The 20653-nt window shown below is 42.2% G+C and overlaps 1 protein-coding gene across 1 annotated transcript in view; it reads left to right on the forward strand.

The window, feature by feature from the left end:
- Window positions 1-20653, forward strand: part of PKD2 (polycystin 2, transient receptor potential cation channel) — a 58464-nt gene that overhangs the window by 18897 nt on the left and 18914 nt on the right. The window contains exons 3-6 of the mRNA XM_043438319.1: window positions 10512-10645; window positions 12280-12530; window positions 16464-16688; window positions 19579-19807. Of these exons, the coding sequence (XP_043294254.1) occupies window positions 10512-10645; window positions 12280-12530; window positions 16464-16688; window positions 19579-19807 (839 nt within the window). The remainder of the gene's footprint in view (window positions 1-10511; window positions 10646-12279; window positions 12531-16463; window positions 16689-19578; window positions 19808-20653) is intronic.

Genomic DNA, 20653 nt, shown 5'->3' on the forward strand with positions numbered 1-20653 from the left:
TTTTTTCTTCTGTTCCTTTTGAATATCTGGTATTTTCAGTTCAGTTCAGCCGCTCAGTTGCGTCCAACTCTTTCCAACCTCATGGACTGCATCATGCCGGGCCTCCCTGTCCATCACCAACTCCCGGAGTTTACTCAAACTCATGTCCTTTGAGTCAGTGATGCCATCCAACCATCTCATCCTCTGTCTTCCCCTTCTCCTCCTGCCTTCAATCTTTCCCAGCATCAGGGTCTTTTCAAATGAGTCAGCTCTTCGCATCAGGTGGCCAAAGTACTGGAGTTTCAGCTTCAACATCAGTGCTTCCAATGAACACTCAGGACTGATCTCCTTTAGGATGGACTGGTTGGATCTCCTTGCAGTCCAAGGGACTCTCAAGAGTCTTCTCCAACACCACAGTTCAAAAGAATCAATTTTTCGGCACTCAGCTTTCTTCGTAGTCCAACTCTCACATCTATACATGACCACTGGAAAAACCAAAGCCTTGACTAGATGGACCTTTGTTGGTAAAGTAATGTCTCTGCTTTTTAATATGCTGTCTAGGTTGGTCATAACTTTTCTTCCAAGGAACAAGTGTCTTTTTATTTCATGGCTGCAGTCACCATCTGCAGTGATTTTTGAGCCCCCCAAAATAAAGTCTGTCACTATTTCCACTGTTTCTCCATCTATTTGCCATGAAGTGATGGGACCAGATGCCATGATCTTAGTTTGCTGAATGTTAAGCTTTCAGCCAACTTTTTCACTCTCCACTTTCACTTTCATCAACAGCCTCTTTAGCTCTTCTTCACTTTCTGCCATAAGGGTGGTGTCATCGGCATATATGAGGTTATTGATATTTCTCCCAGCAGTCTTGATTCCAGCTTGTGTTTCATCCAGCCCACCATTTTGCATGATGTACTCTGCATATAAGTTAAAAAAGCAGGGTGACAATATCCAGCCTTGACGTGCTCCTTTTCCTATTTGGTACCAGTCTGCTGTTCCATGTCTAGTTCTAACTGTTGCTTCCTGACCTGCATACAGGTTTCTCAAGAGGCAGGTCAGGTGGTCTCGTATCCCATCTCTTTCAGAATTTTCCACAGTTTATTGTGATCCACACAGTCAAAGGCTTTGGCATAGTCAATAAAACAGAAATAGATGTTTTTCTGGAACTCTTGCCTTTTTCATGATCCAGCAGATGTTTTGACAATTTGATCTCTGGTTCCTCTGCCTTTTCTAAATCCAGCTTGAACATTTGGAAGTTCACGGTTCATGTATTGTTGAAACCTGGCTTGGAGAATTTTGAGCATTACTTTTCTAGCGTGTGAGATGAGTGCAATTGTGTGGTAGTTTGAGCATTCTTTGGCCTTGCCTTTCTTAGGGATTGGAATGAAAACTGACCTTTTCCAGTCCTGTGGCCACTGCTGAGTTTTCCAAATTTGTTGGCATATTGAGTGCAGCACTTTAACAGTGTCATCTTTTAGGATTTGAAATAGCTCAACTGGAATTCCATCATCTCCACTAGCTTTGTTCCTAGTGATGCTTCCTGAGGCCCTCTTGACTTCACTTTCCAGGGTGTCTGGCTCTAGGTGAGTGATCACACCATCGTGATTATCTGGGTCATGAAGATCTTTTTTGTACAGTTCTTCTGTGTGTTCTTGCCACCTCTTCTTAATATCTTCTGCTTCTGTTATGTCCATACCATTTCTGTCCTTTATTGAGCCCATCTTTGCTTGAAATGTTCCCTTGGTATCTAATTTTCTTGAAGAGATCTCTAGTCTTTCCCATGCTATTGTTTTCCTCTATTTCTTTGCACTGATCACTGAGGATGACTTTCTTATCTCTCCTTGCTATTCTTTGGAACTCTGCATTCAAATGGGTATATCTTTCCTTTTCTCCTTTGCTTTCTGCTTCTCTTCTTTTCACAGCTATGTGTAAGGCCTCCTCACACAGCCATTTTGCTTCTTTGCATTTCTTTTCCATGGGGATGGTCTTGCTCCCTGTCTCCTGTACAATGTCACAAACCTCTGTCCATAGTTCATCAGGCACTCTGTCTATCAAATCTAATCCCTTGAACCTATTTCTCACTTCCACTGTATAATCGTTAGGGATTTGATTTAGGTCAAACCTGAATGGTCTAGTGGTTTTCCCTACTTTCTTCAGTTTAAGTCTGAATTTTGCAATAAGGAGTTCATGATCTGAGCCATAGTCAGCTCCCGGTCTTGTTTTTGCTGACTGTATAGAGCTTCTCCATCTTTGGCTCTAAAGGATATAATCTGATTTCAGTGTTGACCATCTGGTGATGTCCATGTGTAGAGTCTTCTCTTGTGTTGTTGGAAGAGGGCGTTTGCTATGACTAGTGCATTCTCTTGGCAGAACTCTATTAGCCTTTGCCCTGCTTCCTTCTGTACTCCAGGGCCAAATTTGCCTGTTACTCCAGGTATCTCTTGACTTCCTACTTTTGCATTCCAGTCCCCTATAATGAAAAGGACATCTTTTTTGGGTGTTAATTCTAGAAGGTCTTATACGTCTTCATAGAACCTTTCGACTTCTGCTTCTTCATTACTTCAGCATTACTGGTCGGGGCATAGACTTGGGTTACTGTGATAGTGAATGGTTTGCCTTGGAAACGAACAGAGATCATTCTGTATTTTTTGAGATTGCATTCAAGTACTGCATTTCAGACTGTTTTGTTGACTATGATGGCTACTCCATTTCTTTTAAGGGATTCTTGCCCACAGCAGTAGATATAATGGTCATCTGAGTTAAATTCACCCATTCCAGTCCATTTTAGTTCGCTGATTCCTAAAATGTCAATGTTCACTCTTGCCATCTCCTGTGTGATCACTTCCAATTTGCCTTGATTCATGGACCTAACATTTCAGTTTCCTATGCCGTATTGCTCTTTACAGCATCAGACCTTGCTTCCATTACCAGTCACATCCACAACTGGGTGTTTTTGCCTTGGCTCCATCTCTTCATTCTTTCTCCAGTTCTTTCTCCACTGTTCTCCAGTAGCATATTGGGCACCTACCGACCTGTGGGGTTCATCTTTCAGTGTCCTATCTTTTTGCCTTTTCATACTGTTCATGGGGGTCTGAAGTGGTTTTCCATTCCCTTCTCCAGTGGACGACATTTGTCAGCACTCTCCACCATGACCCGTCCGTCTTGGGTGACCCTAAGATCATCTTGGGTGGCTCAGTTTCACTGAGTTAGACAAGGCTGTCGTCCATGTGATTAGATTGGTTAGTTTTCTGTGATTGTGGTTTTCAGTCTGTCTGCCCTCTGATGGAGAAGGATAAGAGGTTTATGAAAGCTTACTGATGGGAGAGACTAACTGAGGGGGATACTGGGTCTTGTTCTGATGGGCGGGGCCATGCTCAGTAAATCTTTAATCCCATTTTCCATTGATGGGTGGAGCTGTGTCCCCTCCCTGCTGTTTACCTGGGGTCAAACTATGGTGGAGGGAATGAAGAGAATGGTGACCTCCCCTAGAAGATCCCAGGCATGTACTGCTACAGTCTGTGCCCCCAGCCCTGCAGAGGCCACCACAGACCCACGCCTTCGCCGGAGACTCCTGACACCCGCAGGCAAGTCTCCTGTGGGCTCACTGTTCCTTTCTCCTGGATTCTGGTGCACAAGGTTCTGCTGTGCCCTCCAAGCGTCTATTTCCCAGTCCTGTGTAAGTTCTGGCAGCTCCATACTGGGGTGAATGGCGACCCCCTCCAGGAGGACTTATGCCACACCCACACCCAGAGCCCCTGTCCCTGCGGCAGACCGCTGCCGGCCCGGCCCTCCACAGGAGACGCTCAGACACAGTTCTGTCTCAGTCTCTGTGGGGTCCCTGGGCCCTGGTGTACACGAGGTTTGTTTGAGCCCTCTGAGCGTCTCTGATGGGAATGGGGTTTGATTCTAAATGCAAATTCGCCCCTCCTACCATCTTGCTGGGGCTTCTCCTTTGCCCTTGGACATGGGGTATCTCCTCACAGCTGCTCCAGTGTCTGTGGTCTTACTGGGGTTTTTCTGACCTTGGACATGGGGTATCTCCTCACAGCCGCCCCAGTGTCTGTGGTCTTACTGGGGTTTTTCTGACCTTGGACGTGGGGTATCTCCTCACGGCCAGTCCAGCGAAACGCAGCGCCTGCTCCTGACCTTGGACGTGGGTTGGGGGGAGAGGTTCCTCTGGTACTTTAACCACATCAAAATGCTTACAGGTCTCAAAAGGGTTTGGACTGTGCTGTCCCCTTCCTGTCGGTCTGTTTAGTTCCTCTTCATCCTTCAGGATCAGCTTGAGAGCCAGATCTCTGGAGAAGCCTTTATCAACCTGCCCCCTCCCCCAAGTGTCTGCCCCTCAGGCTGGGTTGTCAGACTAGTTCACACACGTCTTCCTCAGTGCCAGGAGGCAGCAAGGCAGCGGGAAGGTGCATCTCAGAGATGGCACATCAGTGTTCCCACTCCATGTGGATGACTTTGCCCATTTTCATTTTCTCTCACATTCATTAGTACTTCTTTTCCTTCACTGCCTGCTAAGTCGCTTCAGTCGTGTCTGACACTTGGCAACCCCATGGACTGTAGCCCACTAGGCTCCTTTGTCCTTGGGATTCTTCAGGCAAGAATACTGGAGCGGGTTGCCGTTTCCTACTCGCGGGGATCTTCCCGACCCAGAGATCAAACCCACAACTCTTACGTCTCCTGCATTGGCAGGCAGGTTCTTTATCACTAGTGCCACCTGCGAAGCCTCTTTCCTTCACTAATACAGAGCTTTTCCTAATATGACAACTGGAACTGTGCAAGCCTAAACTTTCTTTGATTTCTGTGTAGTACTTTGCGTTTGTAAGCACTTTTTAGTTTGTAGAGTCCCTTCAAATATCTGTTGCTATTTAATTTCCACCACATCCCTGTGAGGATACAGTACAACCAGAGGTAGCAGAGAAGTCACGTTTCCTGTTAATCGTGATGGCGTTACTCCCTCTGTGGTAGATGATCTGGAATACTGAGACTTGGGCACGTTGGTCCTATTGCCTTTACATCTGGTATATTTATATTTGTGTGACAGTTTTTTCTTTCCTCTTTGGCTGGCCCAAGAATTATTAAGAGAAAACATTTTAATTTCTACGTGGTTTGATTTTATCTGTATCTTTGTTCATCCTTTAAAAATAAATTTCTGCATTTATGGTCTAAAAACTACTGTTTGGTTGGTTTTGGGAGGTTTCTTTGATGGGGTTGTTTATTTTAAAGGTTTTTGTTTGCTTTGGGTTTTTTGGCTTTAAACAACAAAACTACTCTGGAGGATAGAAGTCTGAAATCAAGGTGCCTGCAGAACCATGCTCCCTCTGAAACCTGCAGGGAGTTTTCCTTGCCCCTTCCTCACTTATGGTGGTTTGCCTGCAGTCTCTGGTAATCTTGGCATATAGCTGTATCATTCTAATCCTCCACCTTCACAGGCCTTCTCCCTGGGTCCCTCTTTGTTCACATGGCCATCTCCTTATAAGGACACCTGCCTGGTTGATCTTTTTTTTTTTCCATTTATTTTTATTAGTTTGAGGCTAATTACTTTATAATATTGTAGTGGTTTTTGTCATACATTGACTTGAATTAGCCATGGATTTATGTATTCCCCATCCCGATCCCCCCTCCCACCTCCCTGTCTACCCAATCCCTCTGAGTCTTCCCAGTGCACCAGGCCCGAGCACTTGTCTCATGCATCCAATCTGGGCTGGTGATCTGTTTCACCCTAGATAATATACATGTTTCGAAGCTGTTCTCTCGAAACATCCCACCCTCGCCTTCTCCCACAGAGTCCAAAAGTCTGTTCTGTACATCTGTGTCTTTTTTTCTGTTTTGCATATAGGGTTATCGTTACCATCTTTCTAAATTCCATATATATGTGTTAGTATACTGTATTGGTCTTTATCTTTCTGGCTTACTTCACTCTGTATAATGGGCTCCAGTTTCATCCATCTCATTAGAACTGATTCAAATGAATTCTTTTTAATGGCTGGGTAATATTCCATGGTGTATATGTACCACAGCTTCCTTATCCATTCATCTGCTGATGGGCATCTAGGTTGCTTCCATGTCCTGGCTATTATAAACAGTGCTGCGATGAACATTGGGGTGCACGTGTCTCTTTCAGATCTGGTTTCCTCGGTGTGTATGCCCAGAAGTGGGATTGCTGGGTCATATGGCAGTTCTATTTCCAGTTTTTTAAGAAATCTCCACACTGTTCTCCATAGTGGCTATACTAGTTTGCATTCCCACCAACAGTGTAAGAGGGTTCCCTTTTCTCCACACCCTCTCCAGCATTTATTGCTTGTAGACTTTTGGATAGCAGCCATCTGACTGGCGTGTAATGGTACCTTACTGTGGTTTTGATTTGCATTTCTCTGATGATGAGTGATGTTGAGCATCTTTTCATGTGTTTGTTAGCCATCTGTATGTCTTCTTTGGAGAAATGTCTGTTTAGTTCTTTGGCCCATTTTTTGATTGGTTGATCTTTAATTTTAAGGACTTGCAGGTGTTTTCTTTGTGGCCTAGAATATTCTTAAATGTACCATGGAGATTCAAAAAGAATGTGAGTGATCTCCTTTGACACAGTATTAAGTTTTATATATATACATTAGGAATTCTCCTGGCAAGAATACTGGAGTGGGTAACCGTTCCCTTCTCCAGGGGATCTGCCCAACCCAGGGATCAAACCCAGGTCTCCTACATTGCAGGTGGATTCTTAACTGAACTCCAGGGAAGCCCATACGTTAGGTAATCTATCCTGTTAAAACCCCTACTATCCCTTGATCATTTTTATCTTTTTTTTTCTCTGTCAAAGTTTGAGAGAGAAAAATTTAAGTTTCCAACTACTATTGTGGTTTTGGTAATTCCCTTCTATGTCTCTTGATATTGTATCTTATGTGTCTTGGTATTGTTATTCAGTACATAAGAGTTCACTATAGTTATTGTCTAAAGTATCAGTTATCAACATAAAATAATCTTTCACTTTAACTCAGTATTCACCTTATAATCTCCTTATCAGATTATTGTACCACTTTACACCGTTTGTATATATAATGTATATTTTCTCACTCCTTTATTTTTTAATTCATTTTGAATGGGTCTCATAAAAATTCTAAAGATATATTTAAAAATTTTAATTAACATTTAAGACTTTGTCATCTGGTAAGTTTAACCTCTTCACATTTCATGCTTTTGTCCAATATTTCTGCCATCCTATTTTTCCTCTCTTTTAATGCTTTCCCATTACTTTCCATTTTCTTTTCTTGTTGTTGTTACGTTGGAAATTTTCTCTTTGCTTTTTATTCCACTGAATTGAAGTTTATACAGTGCAATCCCCTTTATATAGTTGTTAGTATTTGAGCCAATATTGTTTCAACCATATTAAGAATAAAATGGTATTTATAGCCTATTTTGAAATGCAGCCATGTTTTAAGAGAGATTCAGTTAGTTTACAGGCTGATTCTTTGGTGATATCGTGATAATATTTTTTATTCTGGTTTATTTCTTAGAAAATCGAATTTGAGAATTAAGGACTAAATGGCAGAAAAAGATGCATGCACATGGGGTGTATATGTATTCTTTACCTTATATTTTAAAATATTTTCCTTTCTTTTCTGAGCTTCACTTATGGTTGTTTCAGGCTATAACTTTTTTTCTTTACAATTCAGTTCCCCTAAAGAGCATATGTTACCTTCCATGTGGGCTTTCCCTATCAGAAACTGAAAGGAGAAATGATGTTAACAGTCTTACATTTCTGTTATATTTAACAGTATGCAAAATGTGTGTTAACATGCATTATTCCAGGTAAACTACACAAAAAGCCCTAGATGTTGTTATTCCTATTTTCTAGATAATAAAACTCAAGCTCAGTAAAGTTTAATACTTGTCCCAAGATCCCAAGATACTGAAACCCACAATTAACAACATAGAGGCTGACTTAAGGGTGAAGCAAATCTGAAAGTCACACCCAAATCATTCTAACTCCAAATCCCAAATGTCCTTTAGCTACAGCCTAGGTAGACTTAGGGTGCAGCTGACCCCTGGAGAGTGTGGAGCTGTCCCTTGAAGATAACCAGCCCACTGCCTGGCACAAGGGAGGGGCTGAGTTCCTGTTTGCTGCTGATCATCATCCCCTTCAATGCTGGGTGGGCTTGTTCCTCTGCATGTCCAGCAGGTGGCGCTGCGTAGCCAAGAAGCTGTATTACTTCCCTTTAGTTAAACTGTTAGGTTCCATACAGGTCCTGAGAATTTCAAAAGCAGTCTATTAAAAATAGAGGCCAATAAAGGAGATACATTTAAAAATCAATGGATAAATATATATACATATCTATATACATATATATATATACATGATATTTATAATAAAAACATTTAAATAGTTTGTCATAATTCTTTTTCAACAACCAAAAAACCCATATGTAAAAAATTTAAGCATGATCTACATTAACCAGCCAATCCAAAGCAAATTGTGATTTTAAGTAAACTGAAAAAAAATCAGTTTAATAATTGTTTAGTTGACTTTGGGGAGCCTTCACACGTCCTCTTGAGTGTGGTATCTGCTTTGGATCTGAAGGCCTTTTGTAGAGTACGTTGTACTTTGTCCACCCCTATGTGGGGGCTGGTAGGCAGCATGCCCCTTGGGGACACCATGAGCTCCTCTTCTTGAGGACAGAGATCACATGTTGCTCATCTTCATGTACAACATCTTGTCCCATCAGTGTGAGTGGATTAAAAGTCCAAACCTGTAACTCTGGTCCAATATGGTTTTAAGAGGTGGCAAGCCATGTAACACTGAAAGAGGAGTATTCTTGTCCTAATTAGTGGGTCATAGGATGACATGGAGGGAGACTAAGGGAAGGGACTGGAAGCTGTCCCTACCCGTCTGGATATAGCACACGAGCCATGTGGTTGTGTGTGTTTATTGCTCCACTGACTGCTCCAGTTGGACTTGCAGACTCATTCATGTTTGATCACTGTTATCCACTCCTCTTTTAATTCTCTGTTATGCTTGGGTGGGAAAGGGACCTAGGTGAGGGAAAGATTTTACTAAATACCATTTAAACCCCTAATCACTTACTATGAGATTTTAAAATGCATTTTATGCTGTCCCGAAGATTATTACAGAGTCAACTAAGTATTCATCACTTCCTGAGTGTTGAGAACTGTGGTCAAAAGACATATAAAACCTCTGTGATCAAAGGAAACATAAGAAGTATTTCCTTCTTCTTGAAGTATATAGGCATGCTTAGGTATTAGAGCGTATTATACCTGTAGTCATTAGGGTTCAGCGCAAGACAGCACTCACGAAAGTGTTGAGATTTTTGATAGATTTGTTGTAGCGGTTTGGATAGGGAGGAAGTGCCACCATTACTAGACTGTTAAGTGTCAACCACTGTACTGGATAAATTTTAGTAATTTTTTTTAAGTACCAAAAACTACCATGAGATAACTCATTATCTCCATCTTATAGAAAAGGAAACTGAGGCTTAGAAAGTTTAAGCTACTTGTACAGGTCACAGACCTGATTTGTACAGATCAGATCCAAATCCTAATCTCCTGTGACCCACTCAGACTGTGTATGATCTCCCCACCTTTCTCCAAGACCATTCAGAATGGGCTGGTAAGATCAGCAAGTCTTCATGGCAGGGCTGTGGCTTGAGTTTAGAGTGTGCCATATAAGAACTGGTGGGTGGTAGGAGGCAGATGTGTCTGTGTTAGTCAGCATCCCAGAAGGAAAGACATGGGAGACACAAGTGGTAATTAAAGAAAGTTTAACAGAGGGGCTGTTTACAGAGGTGTGGCAAGGTTACAAGAGTCAGTAAGGGGACATGAGGTGCTGGAAAGGATTCCCACCTCCAGGCCTGAAGAGACAGGAGAGGGAATGGCATGGCGTGAGGCCAGCGTGACTGGAGAAGAGATGCTCCCAGCAGCTGTGGCCACAGTGAGAGGGTCCTGCCAAACTGCATCCAGGTAGTGAGGGAGAGGGCGGAGGGGGAAACCCAACTCCTGGGCCCCCCGATCTCCTGTCCTGCCTCCTGTTGACTGAATGCAGGGGAGCCCAGTGGTGCGGTCTGTAGGGGTCAGCCGTGAGGCGCAGAGTAGAGCAGAGAAGAATGGAGAATTGATCTGAGAACAAAGGGCCTGCCCATCCTATTGTGGGGAGAGTGAGCAGCAGCCCACAGCAGGGGATGAGAAGCTCCAGGTGGCCTCTGCTGGGGGCATCAGGCTCACTGGTGTGGAGAGTGTTTCGGGAGGTGGTGGGAAGTGAAGTTGCAGGGCACGCTGGAAGTCCCATGTGTCAAGATCAGAGATGCCCGATCTTAATCTGATATTCAGTAGTAAGCCAGTTCTGTTTCACATAAGCCAATGTTAATTTATTTCTTTTATAAGCCAGAGAACTGGGGAGGAACCCTGGAGGAATGATGAAGGGAAGGAAGGCAGGATGGCTATCAGCGTGTCCACTGGGATGGTGTGAGCGAGTGTGCCGGGTCCTTTGCACAGTTCATTTGGCTTATTCTGTCTTGCAGTGACCTATGGGATGATGAGCTCCAGTGTGTACTACTACACCCGGATCATGTCACAACTCTTCCTGGACACCCCAGTGTCCAAAACGGAGAAAACTAACTTTAAAACTCTTTCTTCAATGGAAGACTTCTGGAAGGTATTTGCAAATGACCTCTTTATCATTGAAAATCGTTCATTTGGCTTCATAAATTCAGTTCAGTGGTGTCTACAGATCCAGCTATGCACTTAACACTGGGTGAGATGCTCTAAGTTATGGTGAGTTGTTAGCACTTCCATTGAGAACCTTGCATGTACCTTGTCTCATACCTTACCTTATTTAACCCCCATTGTAACCTAATAAGATAGGTACAAAAATCATGTCCCAGATTGTAAATGAAGAAACTAACATGCAGTGTTTACATGTGGCTAAGAAGAATGGACTTCTCTCTAGTGTGGACTTCCTCACCCTAGGTTGTCATTCATTCAGTCATTCATGATGCAGTAAATATCTGTTGAGTATCTCCTAGGATATAAGGCCCATGAGGGCAGAATTTGATTGTTTTGTCTTGTCTTACTTCTGTTTTTGTCTCTTGTTGATGGTGGCATGTACCCCTGAACAGGGATTCATGTGCCTAGTACAAGGCAGGCACATTCTTTCAAAGATCTCTAATGTAAAATTCAATCCAGCCCCTCCCCAAATTGTCACAAATTCCAACATTAACATTAGAGGATAAGCAATGAGCGATATCATAGGAAAAATATTAAACTGATCTCAAAGATATATACAGAATCTAATATGGGGAGGGAATTTGGAGAGAAAATGCTTGTTACCTCCTGGGGAAATAGTTTCTAACATTCTTCTTAAACTCTGGCGTCACAGCTGTTATTTTAAAGATAGAGGAACAGGATCACAAGAACCAGAGTACACTAAATAATGCCTAAAAATTCTTGGAATCAAAAAATCACATATATAAATCTTCCCCATCTCAAGAAAGCAACGCATTCCATCTCAGTTGACCATCTGATAAAGATAAGATACTGAGAAACAGCTGGGTTTGTCATCCCTAGAGGCAAACTAATAAGAGATACCTCACATATACACAGTTCTGTGATGATGAATGCCAAACTCTAAAAACGGAGAGGAGGAAGAGGTGGTGGGCGGTTAGAGAGTTCACAGTATGACAGAAAACTCCAGACAATTTAAAGATCCACCAGAAAGCAGGATGGTAATCAAAGCGATAATCTTTTTTCTCTGCAATGATAATGAACCATGATTACTGTGTGGGATGCTGTTTTAATAAGGGAAAGTGAAATTGATAATGGTTATAGATTTATGCAAATGACACCATCCCCCCCAGCCTTTAGAACTCGGGTAAAAATCCAAGTTATTATTTATGAAGTGCCCACTCTGCCAGGTATAGCAACCACACAAAAGATAGATATTACAGGGACTTTCCTGGTAGTCCAGTGGTTGGGACTTCACACTTCCACTGCAGAGTGCGCAAGTCTGATCCCTGGTCGAGGAACTAAGATCCCACGTGCCACATAATGTGGCCAAAAAATAAAATTAAAAAAAAAGATAGATATTACAGACGCTCAAGTCCTCGCAGCTAGCAATTAAATGGTGGAACACGACTGGAGCAAGATCCAGTTTTTCTGACAGCAAAACCCACCCTTGTCACTCTACCCTATTCACAGAGTTGTCAAACTATGGGTCACACAAGCATTCCAGGAAGAAACAAGGCAGCCTCTGAGCTTGAAGCTTTTCAAAAACATTGCCTTTGCTTTCAGTTCGCAGAAGGTGCCTTGTTGGATGGGCTGTACTGGAAGATGCAGCCCAGCAACAAAACGGAAGCCGACAACCGAAGCTTCATCTACTATGAGAACCTCCTGTTAGGGGTACCACGTATACGGCAACTCAGAGTCAGAAATGGATCCTGTTCCATCCCCCTGGACTTGAGAGATGAGATTAAAGAGTGCTATGATGTCTACTCCGTCAGCAGTGAAGACCGGGCTCCATTCGGTCCTAGAAATGGAACTGCGTAAGTGTCTGTGACTGAGGACCTGGGCCCTGGCTTCTCATGGACATTCATTCCGTCATTCTCTGACCCCTTCACCAAGGAGAATATGCCTTTAATGCTTATATTTAAGGCTGTGGCCAAACTTTGGCTTCTGAAGTTTTCTTTACTTTTTACATGCTTCAGCTTCCACATACATATTTTTCAAAAGAGTTAATTATTGACCACATCCCCACAGGCACAAAGCTACCTGGGCCTTCAGAGGTTTCTTTTAAGATGCCGGGATCCTATGTTTATAGTTCCAGTGCCATGGTTCACTGGGTTGTTACTAGGAAGTTCTTTTGATACAGAAATTCTTTTTTATTAGCTGTTAGAAACAAATTTGTGTTCAGAGTACAATTATTTAAAGTGTATAATAAGTTTTTGAGGCCGTTTTTCTGTTTAGTTTAAAACCTGTCTTCAAATGTGTGTTTATGATTTTGAGTCCATATCTACGTTGTATATATTTGCAGGGATTTTTTAGTGCTCTTTGATAACCATACTTAAAACATCTTGTGTATTAAGGGAGTGCAGTCATTATTTCTAGAATTATTATAAAAAGTGAGAAGAGCTCTTGGGCTGTCCCAAGGTGGATCTCTTGGGTCATGGGCCCTGGGTAAGTCACTATGGTTAGAATTTTCTCCTAAGCTTTAATTAAACTCTTTCAGTTTATCTAGATCCCTTTGTTGGGAACTAAGACACCAGAATCCATATTAGTTGACACATATGAGGGCAAACACCTTTTCGATAACCATGTTCTTTGTTATCCAGTGCACACCCTCTTTAATGCCCCGGCCTGTAAGAAACAAACTCACTACACATCAGATGTAGAGAAAAGGGACTGAATCCTCAAAACACAATTTTTCCAGGTGGTGACAAATGAGTTTGTTCTCTAATGCTTCATTTTCTAGTTCCTGCAAAACACAAGCATGAGTTTAAACTGTGGCTCCTTATATTATTTATTTATTTATTCTTATCTCATATTTTATTTCATGCCATTGGTAAGAGAGATGTATGCAACCTCTAGTCCGTGCCAGATGCTATTTAAAAAGTGAATTCCTGCATTATCTCCTTTACTTTTCACAGAACAACTTTGAAATAGGTGTCAGCTCCACTTTATAGATGAAAAGATGGAGGCTCACTTACCCAAAGTGTTTCTGCTAGTAAATGGAATCATGCTAGGATCTAACCAGCTTGACTCCAAAGCCCATGTTTCTTCTGTGATACCACATTGCTTCTTCCATATTAATTATGTTACTCTGGTCGCTGCTTGTTGCCCTAAGCTTTCTGTCAGAATTCAAGCTTCTTGATGGCAGGGACTCTGTTTTGTTCAACCAGTATATTTCCAAAGCTTTGAACAGTACCTAGAACATCCAAAATGTTCAGTAAATACCTGTTGGATACACAGTGAATTAGTGATTTTCTATGCAGGGTGGGCTAATGAAGGGATCCTTCCTGTGTGTAGTTCGAAACCATCCCTGGTCCTGCCAGAATCTGAGTTATTCCCATTTCTCCTTCCCTTCATCACCATACTTCTTGAAAGAAGAGTCTTCACGGCTTCCTCCTTTTCATTACCATTGATTCACACCTTAACGCTTAAGCCTTTGCTTTTGACATCTCTCTTGGAAGCTACTAGTGGGTTTGTTCTATTTGCCGATCCACGGATCCATTACCAGCCTAATCCTCATCAACCCCTCTGCAGGATACGGTCTTGTTGATTGCTTGTTCTTTTGACTTTGGTGAGTGATAGTGAAATAGAGTTTCTCTTAATTCTACAACCCCCTTCCTCTCTCTTATTTCCAGGTTCTATATTCAGATATCTATCTTTTCTTTCTTTATACTCTCTCCTTTGATATTCAGATGGCTCCCATTCTCATCTCTGTTTGATGATTCATTGTTTCTTCCACAAATATACTGAGTGCTAACATGCGCCAGGCATGTTCCCAGTGAATTCTCCCTTTTCTAGGAATGCCCTTGGTGCTGGCTGGAGTGAAAAAGCAGCAGTAAACACAACAGAAGCACACGCGTGTCTTGGCACTGCCAACATTCGAGTGATAGAAGATGAGTCTGCGTGCCCCCTGTAGCTCCTGTAGCTCAAAATGCCCCAAACTGAGCTCATCACTTTCTTGTTGGAGCTGAACGCCCTCCTGTACGTGCCACCACTATCTTTGAATTGTCCAAAAAGGGACTCAAGTCATTTTTCAGAGGTCTCCTCTCACTTGCCCCAACTTCCAGATCAGTGCCAGGTTCTGTTGACTGCCATGGCCCTTTTCCTTCCCACCTAGTTCAGGCCTCGTCACCTCTTGGTTCTTGTAGGGACAGCTGACTCAGCTGTGTTGGGGTCCCCGGGACGACCCCCAGGTTCAACAAGCTGCTTGAAGAGCTCCCTGGATTCAGCTTATATTCACAGCTGAGGTTTATTGCAATGAAAGGATAGATGGAAAAGCAGAGAAAGGGATAGGCACCTGGGGCCGAGACTGGAGGAAACCAGGTGTAGTCTGCGAAGGTTCTCTCCCAGCGGAGTCGCACGGGGCATGCGTCCTTCCTCCAGGAACACACGGGGACAATTCATAGGAAACGTTGTCTGTTCAAGATGCTCATCAGAGAGTTGGTGCCTGCCCTCTTTTACTGGGTACTGGTCACATAGGCAGGCTCTGCCTGGCACATCCTCAAATCCCAGACTCCCAGAAGAAAAGCAGGCATGCAGCATAAGCCATCTTGTTTGTATAGAAGCCTCGGTACCTCAAGCCACTGTTTCTGGTCAGAGAAAGTTTTTTATCAGTGTAGGGAGCTATTTATCACCTAAATTCCATATACCAACTGAGGACCAACCTGGCAAGTAGGGCTTTTTAAGAAAAGGTGGTCTAAGACCCACTGTATTGACTCTTTTCTGCCCATGAATTCTCTGTTCCTCACCACTTCAGGCTTGTCCTCACCTCAGCCCCCAGAGTAACCCTGTTCTGTGCCTCCCAGAAACCTTCTCTTTGGTGACCCTGTGAGGCCTGCCCCTCACTCCCTGACCACAGTCTATCTTTCAGCCTTCTCTTCTTCATCATATGGGAGCCAAACCAAACTACTTAGCAGATACCTTGTACTTCCTTGGCTCTGCCAGGCTCAGGCTTAAAAATACCATCCCCAACTCCCTGTGTAAGTCTGAATCCTGCTTACCTTCCACAGCCTATGTTCAACACGTTTTCTTCCCAAATCTTTCTCTCATTCATGTTTCTCTTCATTATTGAAGCTTCAAAGAAGGCTAGCTTCCCTCAGATTGGTCCAGGCAATCTCTCTATGCTGCTTCTTTGGTTCTTATTATCTGCTACCTTGCATTTTCATGGTTTAATTACAACTTTTCTCTCCCTACTTATTATAAATGGGGGAGAGAAAGGATCTTGGTTCGTCTTTCTATCCTCATTAATGCCAAAGGATCATCTGCTTCCTGAGAGCCTCTGTAAATGTCTGTGGATTAAATTCCCAATGCTCTGTGGAGTCTCACTTAGTTCGGTGGCTGCCAGTGGCATTTGATGAATTTGTACCTGTTTTGGCTGCAATTTTGGGGAGGCCTTGGGTCATCTAGTCCCAAAGTTACCCTGGGAAGGCAACCATATCAGCTGAGGACTAAAAGAATAGACCTCTGAATACAGACAGTTCTGGGATAGGTTTCTGACTTTACTGTAAAAACATTTGAGACAAGAGCTGACCTCACTAAGCCTCAGGGCCCTTATTCCTAGAAGGGGGATAATAGCTATGCCAGAATTATGTAAGAAAACACAAAGCACAGTGGAAAGCACATTACCCAGCTTGATGAGACTTGCATTTATTTTTTATCAATACCTATTCTGTCTTACCAGGAACCATTTGTCTCTGTAATTGCTCCAAGTGTTCCATTGATTTTACCTGTTTGTTTTGTTTTTTAATTAGTTGGATCTACACAAGTGAAAAAGACTTGAATGGGAGTAGCCACTGGGGAATGATTGCAACTTATAGTGGAGCTGGTTATTACCTGGATTTGTCAAGAACGAGAGAGGAAACAGCCACTCAAGTTGCTAACCTCAAGAAAAATGTCTGGCTGGACCGAGGAACCAGAGCAATTTTTATTGACTTTTCAGTGTACAACGCCAATATTAACCTGTTCTGCGTGATCAGGTGTGTATGAAGGGCACTCATTCCTTCTGCTTGTGTATTTGTAAATACATCCTAGTCTGGATTTTAAGTCAGAAAACCATTGCCTGCAGTTGTCTGCATGAGAGTGTCAAGGATCAGAACTAATAACAAGGAGATGAAAACCAAAAGCTTATTGGGATGGGGACATTTAGGGGAAAGGAGTTAGGTTCCCTGAATATTGCAAGTTAGGAAGAACCTTAAGTCGGGTCCAAGTTCATCCCAAAGCTAGAACTTTCTCAGATAAAGCACTGTGTTTTGCTAGCATTTATCCTTTCCCATTATGAAGATGCTCTGTTACCAAGGAGCCCTGGCATCAAATCTTGTCTCACTTTCCTGAGTTTCCCACTCTCATACGATGCGCCTGCTACCAGAACATAAGCCCAGTAGTCAAGGGCTATGCCTGGGTTGAGCAGGATACCTAGGTATCTGCTCACACTTAAAAAGATTTACCAAAGACACATAAAGTTCCTTCTACCCATTCTGTGATGTCACCATCATGACCACTCTGCTGATAGTGAGGAAACGAACAAAAGATCTCACTGGCTTGTTTGGACCTCTCATCCATTCATTCAACAAACCTTTATTAGACACTTAGTATATGCCAGGCACTGTTCAAGTCTTTTGGCCTGCATCAGTGAACAGAATAAATTTCCCTGTCCTTGTAGAGTTAGCATTCAATCAGGAGGAGATAATAAATGATAAACAATAAACAAAATAAACAAATAGCATGTTAGAAGGTAGTGTACTATAAAAAAGCAGAACTCTGGAGATTCAGCATCCACCCATTTTAATCCTCCTTGTGAACATGGTGGCAACATCCAGACACTGCCAACATGAATTACTTCCGCATACGTTTGTTTGTCTGTGTTGTGTGCTCAATCACTCAGCTATGTCCGACTCTTGCGACCCCACCAGGCTCCTCTGTCCTTGGGATTTTCCAGGCAAGAATACTGGAGCAGGTTGCCATTTCCTATTTCAGGGGGTCTTCCCAACCCAGATCGACCCACATCTCTTGAGTCTCCTGCCTTAGGAGGCAGATTCTTTACCACTGCGCCATCTGGGAAGCCCTGCACATATGTTTACCCACCACATCATAAGGATAAATTGTTGTAGTAGCTTTATTTTTGAGACTAAACTCAAACTCTACATTATATAGCCAAGTGGATTTTCCCAGTCTTTATATCTAACAACTTTTATCACGTTAAATCACATTGTGATTTACATTAAATCAAGTAACAGATATTACTAGAAAGGAATGAACATTTGCTGCAATTATTACTGAACATCGCCTAATGATTCTAGTGAACACAGAAAGAGGATAAACACAAGCAAGCAACTCTGGTTGACATTTAAGGAAATAACATATATATAGAAAGTATAAATGAATATGTCTCACTTCCTCCCCATACTTCAAGAGCGAATATTGTCAAGACAGTTGCTTCAGTTTTCTGCATTGTTGCCTCAGTGTCTGGAGGGGTTGACCATGCAGAACCACAACGGGCAGAGAGAGATGACTCAGCACACAGGCCACTTCCTGCCCTTGCGAGTTTACACTGAGGCTGTCACAAGGCTCTTCATTTCAGTATTGCTCTCTGGTTTGTGGTTCTCACCCCTATTCTCTAGCACATCAAATAGGAAGGAAACAGGATACTGATACTACGAAGGAAGGAAAATGTTTCACGCTTCTTTGACCAATTCTAATTTGCTATAGTCCCTGCATGTACTTGAGTGTTGCTCATGCTTGAACCTTAGATACTCAGGTTCTAGAGGTCCTGTCCCGTCTATCCTGTAATGGGACAGATAGTTATGCCTAATAGCAGATTGGACGTCTTTTAAAAAAATCTTAAAGTTAAGGGTCTAGAGAGTCTATTTCTAGTGTGAAGGGAAATTATACTATTAAGTGAATCATTTAACCTTCTCACTGTGACACCTGCAAAGGTGAATTTGACAAGAAGCATCTTCATTTCAATTATGATAAAGCACTAAAGGGCCTTCAGTGTGAATGTAAAAACATATGTTACTATTTCAGACAATCAGACATTTACTAAGCACCAATTCACTATAAGGTTCTAGGAAGTTCCAATAGCAGAAAGGTTTTCCTAGGCAAATATTTGATGCTGATTCACCAGATGCATGAATGAGAAACTCGGTCCCTATCTTTATCTGTATACAGAATAGACATCCTACTTCTCAGCTGGGCCATAGGTGTTTTGAAAGATGACACAAACTTCTTATGTTCTTCATTGCCCAGTTGAATGACTTACATTTAATAGAAGTCTGAGAAAGGCTTGTTTGATTAATTTCTGCATTTAAAAAACAATTATACAGCATTCTGAGTAGTATGAATACCAGAAAGGTAAATGGGAGACTGAGGAGAAATAATCTCTTTGGTCTGGGAGGATTTGGGAAGACAAGATTTGTTCTTCTTGTGACACAGAATTCTATAAGGAGGGGGTTACTGGCTGTGATAAGAACATTTTGTCACTTGTTTGGAGTGACTTGTGGTGGTCATCCCAAACTAGGATGACTAGGGCTTCCCAGGTGATGCTAATGATAAAGATCTCACCTCCCTATGCAGGAGATGCAAGAGTTGCAGGTTTGATCCCTGATTTGGGAAGATCCCTTGGAGTAGGAAATGGCAACCCACACCAGTATTCTTGCCTGGAAAATCCCATGGACAAAGGAGCCTGGTGGGCTACAGTCCATGGGGTTGCAAAGAGACACGATTGAGCACACACACACAATTGGGGTGACTTGTGGTTGCAATTTTATTACCTTCTAGTGCAGGGACAGAGTAGATGATGTTCTTCCCTGACTGCATCCATGGGTTGTTATTGATGTTATTGTTTTAATTGTTCTTATCACAATGCAGGTTACTGATCGAATTCCCAGCAACAGGAGGTGTGATTCCATCTTGGCAATTTCAGCCTGTAAAGCTGATCCGCTATGTTACAACTTTTGATTTCTTCCTGGCAGCCTGTGAGATTATCTTTTGTTTCTTTATCCTTTACTATGTGGTGGAAGAAATATTGGAAATTCGCATTCACAAGCTACACTATTTCAGGAGTTTCTGGAATTGTCTGGATGTTGTGATCATCGTGGTAGGTTGGAGAACAACACCAAATCTCCTCTCTGTTATAGAAACATGTTAGAGTCTCTGCTGTCCTCACTATTGTGGATCTTTATATTCCTGAAGGAGAGTCTAAAGTTCTCCTCCGTAATAACAGCTTCAGTGTTCCTAATTGTCTCATTTTGCATGAGTAACCCTTCTGCATATGAAGTGGAGAGGCATTTACAATAGGCTGTCGTTTGGCCACACTAATAATAAGAATAGCTTAGTAATTCATATTTGGCTTTGGCATGCCATATGAGATGTGGGAGAGAAAACAATGTTTTGTTTATTCTGTTTTGGTAGTGGTGTAATAGGTACATTTGCAAAATCATACACATCATAGAATTTTAAATGTTTGGATAAAAATAAATACAGAATTCTAACACTTTATTATCACTTGTGTAGGAGTTTTAATATTTTCTTTCTTGTTGATATCATGGAAGTTGAGGCTAGTTTTTTGGCTCAGCAGCCACAGAATTTTGCAAGTATTTTCTTGGAAACTTGCTTCCCTATGCTATTGTTGTTATTTTTTTTAACTCTTAGTACTGACAAGACAACAATTCAGACAGTGTGCTTTTTTAAGTTCAGGAAACAGTTACTGGAACTCTACTTCTCCTTTGAAACCATTTCTGACCCTGTAGAAATAGGGCATGCTTTCTGTGAAGCTTATATCCAAAAAAGAAAATTCTTCTGTAGATAGAGCTGAGAATCTCAAAACTCAGAGTCACATAATGACCCAAACTCTCTTAAATTCTCTTTCTTCCCTTTACTCTCTCATTCTCTATTTTGAAGGAAGAGTCTCAAGGAAATTCAGTGTCTTTCTATGATATGATAT

Source organism: Cervus canadensis, chromosome 19, assembly GCF_019320065.1.
Source record: "Cervus canadensis isolate Bull #8, Minnesota chromosome 19, ASM1932006v1, whole genome shotgun sequence".
Lineage (NCBI taxonomy): Eukaryota > Metazoa > Chordata > Mammalia > Artiodactyla > Cervidae > Cervus > Cervus canadensis.